The sequence below is a fragment of the Stegastes partitus genome, unplaced genomic scaffold (assembly GCF_000690725.1).
Source record: "Stegastes partitus isolate 25-593 unplaced genomic scaffold, Stegastes_partitus-1.0.2 Scaffold435, whole genome shotgun sequence".
Classification (NCBI taxonomy): Eukaryota; Metazoa; Chordata; class Actinopteri; family Pomacentridae; genus Stegastes; species Stegastes partitus.
Window position 1 is genome coordinate 193,696 of NW_007578166.1, and position 11,966 is coordinate 205,661.

Genomic DNA, 11,966 nt, shown 5'->3' on the forward strand with positions numbered 1-11,966 from the left:
ATTTGTCAGCTGTACATTCATACTGCAGGTCTTCTGGTCTGCCAAATGCCACCGATACTGAGGATAGACTGGGGAGGCCACTGAGGTAGACTGAACGCTCTGTCATGTCATGAAGCCAGTTTGAGATGATGATGAATTATGATGCTGAATGTAGCCATTAGAAGAAGGTAAATTGTGGTCATAAAGGGATGCACATGGTCAGCAACAATACTCAGACTGACTGTGGTATTTAAGTCATGCTGATTGATTAGAAAGGGCCCAAAGTGTGCCAACAAATCATTCTCCCCAACCCTGAATCGAAATTGAAATTCATCAGACCAGACTGCATTCTTTAATTCAATTCAATTCTATTTTATTTGTATAGCGCATATTTACAACAACAAGTCATCTCATAGCGCTTTAGTGTTGGACTGGAAAGTTAAGTAAATCTAGCAGGCTCAGTCAGCATTAGAGACAATATAAGGGGTTTATTCAACCACCTAAAGCATAATGAGCAGAACCAAAACCTTAAAAAATCGGACCCACCCCCCATTCACTTTGGTTAATAGTCAAACATGACCACCTGCAAAATTATCTCACCGATCATTTTTGTATTCGGTGCTAATTCACAAATGCTAGCATACTAATGTGCAAAATTAGGATGCAGAATGAATGAAATGAAATGAAATGAAATGAAATGAAATGAAAAGAAAAATACTTTATTTATCCCAAAAGGGAAATTCAATCTTGTAAAAGCTCACTTTTTTTTTTTTTTAAATCAATATAACATATATTCTATACAACAACAACAATCATTCATTCAGAACATCAACCAATTAATCATACTTCCTAAATATCAGCTGTGGCATTGTCACTTTCAATGTTTTAGCATACTGGCTATTAGCATTTTTTCTCAAAACACACTCAAAACGCAGCTTCACAGAGCTACCAGCAGGACTGTCGGCTCAAAATCAGTCAGATTTCCTGTTATATGTAACTGCACACCGGCTTTTAATTTATTTTTTTTATACCAGTTTCTTCATCAAGTCTGTTTGTGCATTGCTGTGAAGGAAAAAGCTCCAGTTTTTTAAATCACAGTGGGAATTGATTTGGGTCAAGATCAGCTTGTGTCTTAGTTTCACATTGCACAGTCTAGAGGATGATTTTTTTCCCCTCTCACAGTATATTTGTCATTTACACCAGCACAGGACAGAAACTTATTTTGCTCTGTATAATGATAATGTCGTGACAACATCAGGCACCATCACCTTCTGAAAGATTCATACACCAGCTACGTAAGCAACAGACAGATGTTACATGTGAGTTTGTTGCTAATGAGGCGACAAGTTCAAATGTGGGATAGAAAGACCTATTGTTTTCATCCACCCTGCCCTTATGACAGCTGTGGAGTGGAGGTGTGGGCCTCCAGCAGGAGGATACACCGTGATCTGGTCAAGCTGTGCTTACAGACAAATATGTGTGTGGCTTTGCTGCGTGTGGTGTGTGTGTGTTTGCGTGTGTGGGCTTTCCTCTGTGCAACAGGGACTTTGGTTTCAGAATAGCTCACCAAAGACCCTCAGGCCCTTTTATTGTGTTCTTTGGAAAATCTCATGTTTTATTTTATCCTCGGAGCTCTGATAAAACTTCACCCTCTCGCTCGGACTTTTCTTTGCCTGTGCTTATCTGGCTGTGAAAACAGATGATTTATGTACAGTCTTCACACTCGAGTTTATGTGTTATTCCGATAAGGCCGGTGGGGTTGTGTGCGTGTCCGTGTGGTTTATGAGTGTTTATTGAGACCACAGATTGTAGGACTGCCTACTGGAGGACACAAACAATCTTCCGTGGGAATGCAAAGTCCCACCAGTTCCCAATCCCATTCCTTATCTCCAGCATTCCCATATGAGTGATGTATATTATCTTCCAGAACCGGGACCATTTGACCACTGCAGTGCTGCCGCCGCTGACCATATGCAAATGCATTTATAAATACATCCTGTAAGGCTTTTAAGATTACTTAAATTTGGACAAAGTGCTTGAAAATAATCATGCAAGTTATCAAAAATCCTGAAATAAGTATAAAACAAAAAGCTTTTTTAAAAAATGAATTTGCGGCCTTTCAAAATAAAAGACTGAAAGAAAATACACAAAAAAAAGGCGAGACAAAAGTGTGTGTTGTGGGGGTCAACCTCAGGTTTTGCATATTTTTCAGTGTCTCTGGCACACAGTGCGTATGCCAACACCGTGGCATGTCCAACTGCCTCCTCACCTGCCAGACTGACTCACCTGGCCTCCATCAGAGCCCTACCCATGGGTGTGAACATCAGTCAGGACTCTGAAAAAAAAAAAAAAACTGTTGCCTCCTATGAATCATTCAAATCATCATCAGGTGTAACATTAACCCCAACACAAATACATGCATTAGCTACAGTTATATGTGCACCTGTATTAAAGCAATTAATGTGTTTTCCCCTTTAATAAAGCTATATAAAAACTGAATAAATCAAATATGTGCGCACTGCTGACCACTAAGTATGTAACTCGCGATTATTTTACCGTAAGCTGTGCATGTCGCTGTTTGTTCATCGCGACCATCTTCTGTCACTTATCACTTGACGCACACACAAAAATCCACACACACACCTTTTTCGTGGAGGCGTTCGGGGAATTCCCAGTAACCTGCATGTGTACAGGTTATTTGCATATGTTCACTAATCTGGGGGGTTTGGCTTTAACTGTAAACCCACTACACCTGGACACACGGACACACACATGCAACAAACACTCACGCACACTAACTAACGCACAGCCCCTTACTCATCAGTAACCGATGGCCGCGTTTTTAAGCCCCAATTAAAAGCCCTATCTTAATTGCGTCGAGGCCTCGCACACTAATGGTCAACGAGAAATGTTTATGTGTGTGTGTGTATCCATGAGTTTTGCGATTCACCTGTGACCGTTAAACACCGCAAGTGACTCAGACGTCACACAGAAAGTGTAAAGCTGAATAAATCCCTCCTAATCTCACATATAGACGCACGCTCAGCAATATGCAAATGTAATTAAAATGATTGTTAACTGCAAAAAAATGACAGTAATCGCCTTTTCCTTGCCTGACAACCAGACATTGTACACAGCTTTCTGTCATAAGGTTAATACACTGATGTAGTGTAATATACTGTTGTGTCACTCTAGTAACAACAAAAGTACTTTTTGTATTAAGCAAAGGACTCTCATTCCCTTGGCCTTCGTTTGTCCCCTTTCACTCGAGCGTTTCTTATAATCGACTTCTAATCGAAAAGTCCTCACCCTCCCCTCAGTAAGGTAAGAGTTTATTTTTAGATGCAAACACTTATTTTTAGCTCGCATTTCCCCGCTCATTCCTATCAAAGAGGACTGACAACATTTTTACGGCAGCTCCAAAAACACAGATCAGATAAGCGCGACACATTCATGTTCTGGTAAAGCAACAATTCTCGGGTTTCACCTGCTTCTTTGTGTGTATTCCTAACTACGCGGGTCCAATGTCTCACTTGTCTTATCACCGCCTCTAAATCCTCCAGGTGCAGGCTGACTTATATGAATCCTAACCGTCACCTTCGCTGAATGATCAGGGTTTTTCCAAACACGTTTATCACGGCTTTTGAAAAGCTCTTGCAAGTATCTTTATTTTCACAGTGTGCATGCTGCACCTTTAACTAATACCAAACTGCAACATCTGCTTCGACGACTTGCACCCATACTACTACATCTAACACAAATACTAGTACTACTTCTACTACGATTGATCCCAATATCACAGCAACAAAATCTGCCTCTGACTTTTACCCCAACCACTGCAGCCCCCTGAATTGTTACCGCTGTGCATTGCTGTGCACAGATTCTGTCTCTTTTTATTTTTGACCTTGATGGAAAAAGTTCAACACTTTGCTAAATACTCCTACTCACTTTAATGCCTAGAGCTGCGTTAGAACATTGATATCACTCTCAGGTCTGCACAGTAGACGTGAAGCTACCAGGAGCATCCACTAAGCATCGCTCAGCACAAACGTTGCTAAAGTTGCCTCACAACCAGCTGAGACTCCAGACGGTTACCGCACCCGGCCATGAAGTAGTCCAATGCGTAAAATAACCTTGCAAAAAATAAATCACAATATGTTGTGACACCTTCCTTTTTGTAAAGATTTTAAAAAGACACACTATGATATTATAAGGTTTGGAGAGGGGATTTTTGCTACCTATGGACATCGACAGTCTTCTCTAATAGGTTACTAGGGATGTTTTCATGTTGATGAGACAAGAAAAAGTCCATTATCCATCCATCTATGATCTACACACCGCTTAATCCTCACTAGGGTCGCGGGGGGGCTGGAGCCTATCCCAGCTGACTTAGGGTGAAGGCAGGGGACACCCTGGACAGGTCACCAGTCTATCACAGGGCTACACTTAGAGACAGACAACCAAGCACACTCACATTCACACCTACAGACAATTTAGAATCACCAATTAACCTCAACATGTTTTTGGACTGTGTGGGAGGAAGCCGGAGAATCCGGAGAGAACCCACACTGCACGGGGAGAACATGCAAACTCCACGCACACGAACCGGCAACCTTCTTGCTGCGAGGCAACAGTGCTACAAGAAAAAGTCAAGAAATCAAATAAGTATGTCTGGCTCTATTTGAAAAGCCACTCAGGCTTTGTTAACTGACCAGATCTACTGAATTAAACCTTAACAAGACCTACAGTTGTAATACAAAAGCTACAACTTCAACTTTCTCTGCAATTAATCTGGTGGTTGCTCATATAAGCGTGTGTGCAGGTAATGAACTCACACTTCTAAAGGCATGACACTGGATTACAATTAACACTTGGATGTGTCATATATTTGCCACAATGTCAGTTTGTACCACAAAAAAATAAAAAATGTAAATGTAGCAGCAGCGTCACTGCCAATAAAGGCTCATAAAACAGAATTATGCTCCTGATCGCAGGGATGAGGAGGCGCTGCCATTGTAATATCTACCCTAATGGGAAGTAGGTATTTATAACTTTTGCAGTGTAAGCAAATGTTAGATGCACCAACTAATGTCCCCCTGCATCGTAAAGATTACAGCCTCGTCCGTGCTTTTGTTTGTTACTTGTGCTTTCATCTGGTTAGCGTGTACGGTTAGCATCCCGAGGGTTCGAAAAGGTGTGACATTGTGCGTGTGGAATACGGGAAACTCCTGACACTTTTACAGAAGCTGTTTCTCCACCTTGCTGAACAGGTTTTTCTGAAATCACTTTAAAAAACCAAAGTGTACTTTGATAGCGTGTAAACAAACAACGTGCGTAAAAACCAACAAACCGTTCAGATCAGATTCATCAATCTGACCAGAGTTAAAATATCAGCAGCTTCTAAGTGTCTTTACTGCACATGTGCCAACATGACGCACAACACAACACAAAAGTGGTTACATATCACAGTGTGTGGCAGTTTGTGCATGTGTGCATCACATTCAGTATGAGCACAAGTGTGTATCTGCGGTGTTCTGGGTGATCAGTCTGTCACGTTTGGTTACTTTTACTGTTTCAGCTGCTGACACATAAGCAAATCTGACACAAGTGCATATACACATTTTTGATGCCCGGAATCAGAAGGAAACAATGCAAGTGGTATGAAAACCAATAAACTCTGCAGTCCAACCACATAACTGCTGATACACTCTGACATATTGACCCCCATGACCCATTATCTCTGTGTACCTTAAATGTTTCCACTGCAGATGTCTGTGGTAATATTTCAGTATAAAGAATCTCTAAGCTCTCTGACAAGGTGCTAAGTTATTGGTCCCATTCCTGTAAGTACACTTTGAGTTTTTATCAGGTTGAGATGACAACCCAGGAGTCGAGCACAGGGTATAAATACCCCCCTGCCTCTCCTGTTTCATACACGTCGTATATCATCCATTGAAAAAGGGTCATAGGCTCCTGGCACTGCATTTGGATTTATTATGACAGTGCTTATCAGGCCATAAACCCCACCGAGGCAATTTTAATAATATTCTTTCCTGCTTTGTTTTATTTTTTTTTGCACGAAAATGTACATCTGTCAACATTTGCATGCTTTGTTCCAGCATGCATTAAAGAAAATACCACATACAGGTCGTCAGTCCATGATTAGGTTAATACATGTGCACAAAGAATCTCTGGCATTCCTGTTCACACCTACGAACAATTAGAGTTTGCAGCTGACCTGACTTGTATTTCTTTGGACTGTAAGCCTCGTAAGCCCACACAGAAAGCAGCAGTGTGTGAGAACATTGACAGCTCTAGCTTTCAGTTTTCACAGTTTTACTGACAACAATATGCACTCAGATAAGCTTAATAGTAGTTGTGGTCGAAAAAAGTAAATTTTGCTACTAACAAAACCTCCCGACTTTGATTCTAACTCAGTTTTAATGTCATGATTGATGGTTGCTCTTACTCTGAGCCCCAGAGTTCTGGATTGTAGTAGAAGTTTCAGAGTTGCTTTAGTGCCTCGTTTAAATCCAGACTCCCGGCACATGGCTCTTTGAGTCGATCACGTTGACAAGGTTGTTGTTAAAAACCAAAACACGCTTTGGGGAAATCCCTATACATACCCCGCTGGTTGTGTACTGGAATCTACGTCTGAAATAATAACACACGCGACAATAAAAAAGGAACAGGCTCACTTGCGAGCCACAGTTTAGCATACATTGAAAGTGAGCTATGAATGACGTCATGCGTTCCTAACCTCCGGTGTGATGCAACTCTTGTTGCTTCCTCACAGCGGTTTATGAAGAACAATGTCAGTTTTACATGACAGTTGAGAGTTTAATTGGGAATAAAGCATATTGTATGTCAGAGTTACAGTAATGTTCACAGAACTGAGCCATAGAGGAGAGTTCTGTATGAATTTTACTCACCAACTGTGTCATAAGTTAAACTATTTTCCAAACCCTTGTTGGAGTTGACTATCTGTGAGACGAATGAGTATATGGCCATTGCGTTCCAGGAAGAGTGGATGATGAATAAGTGTGCTGTAACGCTGTCAGTGCAATCAGAAATAAAGTGCTATCGTTAACTGGTACACTAGACTTACGGGGTAACATTTTATTTTTTTACCGCCCTATTAAGCATTTATAAGCCGTATATACACATTTAATATAGCTCACTGTGCTAGAATTGTAAGTCGATGTCAGATTTTTTTAAGGGTTTATTGATGCAGTTGTCTGCAAAGGATATAAGCTAGATGCTGGTGTGTAAAAGAAAGAAAATAAAGTTTAACACATATGTAGTTATATTCATATATTTTAATGAGAGAAGTTGTATTTGCTGAAGCGAAAGTATATTACATACATGTATGTCTTACAACTACATTACAATTTATTATAAACAAGTTATCATGCATATCCTCATTTGGTGTTGTATATAATAATCATATTTCTCATATTTGGAGATATCACACTAATATAGGATTGTAAAATTTAAAAACATGTGATTGTATTGTCATGTAACCACCTTTACAAACACTTCCAATGTTAGCAAATAGACCTGCTGTCTTACCTGCAAGCAAATATGTGAAGCAAATGTGTTTTTTCCCCTTTCCATCCAACATGTACTGGGCTGAATTTTTAAATGTACATTCCAGCTGTTTCATCATTTAACACGAATACAAAGAAAAACATCATAAAATGCAAACATCCTACTTGTGGATCTAAAACCACACAAGCCATAAAACCCCTAATACACATCTTTTCCCTCCATCTATCTGTATGTATGAGTGTGTCATGTTTAATTACAACGACAATTTAAAGCCAAATTCAAGCATATAAAGCCTCGTCATTATCCTGCATTGTATCTCCACTGTGGCACAAAGAGTGATAACAAACAAAAGCAAAAAAAAAAAAAACACACACACATACACCACAGACTTTGGTTCCAGGAAATAAAACTTCACAAGTGACAAACACTAACTGAAGCTCTGGTATGAAATAGACAATCTGCTTTAAAAAGAAATGGAAATGAGAACAACTTTCATCCTGTTTTTTCCAACAAAACATTTAAATATGTGTTACGATAAGAGCGACGGAGACAATGACAGCTTACGGTAATGCAACTTTAAATAGCAAAAAAAAAAAAATCTGATTACATTTTATTAAGAAACAATAGAAGAGCCAGAATTACCCTTTATTTTGCAAACCACTCCCATTTTAACAGCACTCACCGGCCAATGAGAGGGGTGGAGGAGGGTGTATGTGTGTGCAACCACTATAAGAGACGGGGACGTCCAGGTGGAGCATCACACAGGTGAGCGTTTATATTCTCCACCCGCTTCTGCTTCAGGATACTACTTCACTGCACCAGAACCAGGAGGGCACCTCAGACTGAACAAGGTACAAATATGTCCTCATTTGCTTTGTTTTGTCTGTTTGTTGTGTGACTGTGTGTGTGATAATTTCGAGAAGTTTGTGTGACAGCTTCTTTCACTTCTCTCTTTTTGTCTGTGAAAGCTTTGTGCTTGGATTCTGGTGTCTGATGGAGGTGTTTTCTTTTCCCAGGATTGTCCTTCGAGTATGCTGGCAGAAATGGAGACGGTGAGTCTGAATTTAGTTTTATTTGTAGTTTTTTGTTAGATTTTTAGTTACTGATGAATGACAAGTGTGTTTATTATTAATATATATATATAGACAGCTCGTAGTTTCAGTCAAACTGCGCCTTAAAATCTGATCTCATTGACGGTAACAGATGCACGTAGGCTGAGTGTAAAAGACCTGAAAAGCTGGAACACACACGACTGTTACCTGAATGTTATCTGAGGAAAACACAAACACTTGCATAAATTTGCCAGTCAAACTACAATACACACAGTCACTTTGTTGTGTCCTGGCTGTCGTCCAAGAAACAAGATGTGCAACGCAAAGGCAGCATCACTTTCAATTTCATATAAGTTGAACGTTATTAAGAGTTTCACAAATACATGCTGTTTATATTTATATAACAAGAATGATCTCCACTCTTTAATGTTTGTTTGTTTTTTTAAACTCATTTAAAATTGATGAATGAGTCCATTTCTGATCTTCAGATAGCATAATTATTTACACTATGATGCATCACAGCACAACAATAGGTACCTTTCAATCAAAAGTGTCTGTGGTCTGATAATGATGCCTCAGGCTGCAAATGACAGGAGGTAAATGTCACAGCATCACACAACAACCCCAGAACAAAGAAGAAACAAAGCAAAACTATATGATGCCTGAAAGCTGCTGTCCTGCTCTCTGTCTTGTCAGATGGCTTACATGGCTGAGATCAAGATGGGTGGAGGCCGGGGCATCTGGAGCGGAGCGACGCCTTCCTCCTGCACCGAGGTGGACCTGGAGGTCATCGAGGAGTACCTGCAGGAGCATTCGCTGGAGGTGCAGCCCGCGCGCACGCCCACCTCGGCTCTGACCGCCATGGGGCAACAAACGCACTCCCACCAGGGCGCCAGGATCATAGGTCAGTGGCGATGATGGACGACGAGGTTCTCTGTGTGGTTGGTCGGCGTGGATTTGACCGAACCGTCTGTGTGTGTGTCTTTTAATAGAGAATAGCTGGTCAGGTCAGCATGCGTATGAGTGGTACTGCGACTCACACACTCCAAACGAGGAATACAAAGAGCAAGCCCTGCCTCCAGCCTGGCCTAGTCCCCATGACAACCAGCGGGTGAGTTCAAGGACCTCCAAGTACATTTTAGCTTAATTATCATTTTACAGACAAGACGTCACTCCCTGTGACAGACCTGGCGGTATTTGGACTAACACAAGACTGACTTAATGATTGATTTATGAAGATGGTTACACTTGTGAATAATTTGTGTGTTTTTCTTTGCGTTTACTTCAGGAGCACATTGCATATTGCTATGAGGCAACTCCATACATTGACTCGGATTCACAATCTAGTAGCTCCCAGTATCAGGAATACCAAGATTCGCCATCACCGTCCTCCGACAGGGGCGACAGAAAGGACTCTTTGCCTCTTGCACCGCTGTCAGGTACAATAACATACAAACATGTGTACATAGGCAACAAAACTCTTAACAGCCACACAAAAATGCTCGACTGTGTCTGTGTTTGTGTTCGCATGCACACACGCACGTATCGGACATTATCACTTCATTTTTGTGTTTACATCCCCTTCCTCCTCGGCAGGAAAGAGGAAGGAGCGGCTGTTCCAGTTCCTGTTTGAGATGCTTCAGACACCGTCGATGCGGAGCTGCATCTGGTGGGTCCAGTCCTCCTCTGGTACCTTTCAGTTCTCCTCCCAAAACAAGGAGAGCCTGGCGCAACTTTGGGGTCGGCGAAAGGGGAATCGCAAGCCCATGACGTACCAGAAGATGGCAAGAGCCCTGAGGAACTACTCCCGCACCGGCGAGATTCACAAAGTGAAAAGGAAGCTCACCTATCGGTTCGATGAGAAAACACTGAGAGGTCTGCGAGGAGACTCCAGTGTAGTGTAGAAGGGACGGTGGAGAGGGCATTTTAGCCTAGAAACAGAATAGGCACAAAGGATATTGAGGGAAATCATTGTTGATGTCCCATCAATGTCCTTTCTGCTGAATCTACTTCTGTGGTATTTTGAATAACAAATGAATACTGAGTATTTGAAAAGCCAGAAAATGAAACACTGCTGGCCAGAGCTTATTGTACATAGAGAACCATATTGGAGTTGGTGTGAGAGGTGAACCAGGAATGACCACACTGATAGAAAAACGCTAACTTTAGGAACAGGCGACGTGTCAGAGGTCAGCTGGTATTTAACATGTAAATCTAAAAGGTTGTCACATAATATCTACTTTATAAGTAGTAATGAAATCATTGTAAAAAATAAAAGTTGTGTCTTTATGTTTTTTTATATATATAATTCTGTATTGTGGATTTTCAACAGATACAGTATCATTTTAAAGATTTTTTTTTTTTAACCAAACATGATCTGTTTGTGTCAAAATAAATTAAAAACTATTTTCAGAACACTTGACTGTACGCATGTCTGTACTGTAGCCGTGTGCCTGCCGGTAGCTATGAACAAAGAGACACTGTGTCGTGCACATTATCCCCAATGACACAGAACTGCTTAGAAACTAGAGCAAACAAACACACACACAGACACACACACCCGCAGCCAAAACTGTATGCAAAGTTTGCATGCATTGGAAAACCACCACCGCAAACAGGCCTGTTAATCAGTAACATCTAAAAGCCCTCCTCACACACTGAGCAGAACACACACACACACACACACACTAAACACACAGAGATGCAGAGAATTACTTTCTTTTGTGCAAATTTGCCAACTACAGTAATTTTATTGTTACCTGACGCAAGGACAAGTTACATAATATTCAACACATGTGGACTATCCAGAATAAAAAGATTTACTCTTAAGTCACAAACTTTGCTTGTGTGATATATTTTCAATAACAAGTATTAAACTGCATTAATTCCCGTCCTGTGTTAGATATTTCCATTTTATGCAGCTTTATCCTTTCCATCACACTGGACAGGAAAATAGAATACCTTTTACTCAAATGCAATTTTCAACAGTTATTAATTTGCTTGCAACTTAAGATTTACATATAAAACATAAAGTTATAGAATAAGATGCACAATATGGATCAAACTATCTACCAGTAAGTGATTCTTGAAATTAGCTGAGGTACTAAAAAAAAATAAAAAATCTATGTAAACATGGATGCATGAGTAATAACAATCCAGTTATGTAACTTTATAACCCTTATAAACTATTATAACCCCTTTGGATATATGACACTCGGGTGGGGCTGCTTTGCATGAGTGTTTTTACGTTTGATTCATTTGCTCCAGTACATTTTGCTTATGATACACGTCTCCTTTCCTTTGACTTGTAACTGAGTGGCCCACTTTTCCAATGAATTTTTTAAAAAATAAAATCCCCAACACCACTGAACACACCTGCTGTAT

At 40.5% G+C, this 11,966-nt stretch overlaps 1 protein-coding gene across 2 annotated transcripts; it reads left to right on the forward strand.

The window, feature by feature from the left end:
- Positions 1-7,284: 7,284 nt before the first annotated feature.
- Positions 7,285-11,908, forward strand: LOC103360403 (transcription factor Spi-B). Of its 2 annotated transcripts, XM_008286135.1 has the most exons (6): positions 7,285-8,381; positions 8,547-8,582; positions 9,279-9,486; positions 9,575-9,693; positions 9,871-10,021; positions 10,179-11,908. In XM_008286135.1, the coding sequence occupies exons 2-6, from the start codon at positions 8,562-8,564 to the stop codon at positions 10,484-10,486; spliced, it is 807 nt and encodes a 268-aa protein (XP_008284357.1). In that variant the 5' UTR covers positions 7,285-8,381; positions 8,547-8,561; the 3' UTR covers positions 10,487-11,908. The 2 variants fall into 2 exon arrangements, with proteins under 2 accessions (XP_008284357.1, XP_008284356.1); XM_008286134.1 differs by having other exon boundaries at positions 7,285-8,582.
- Positions 11,909-11,966: the final 58 nt, after the last annotated feature.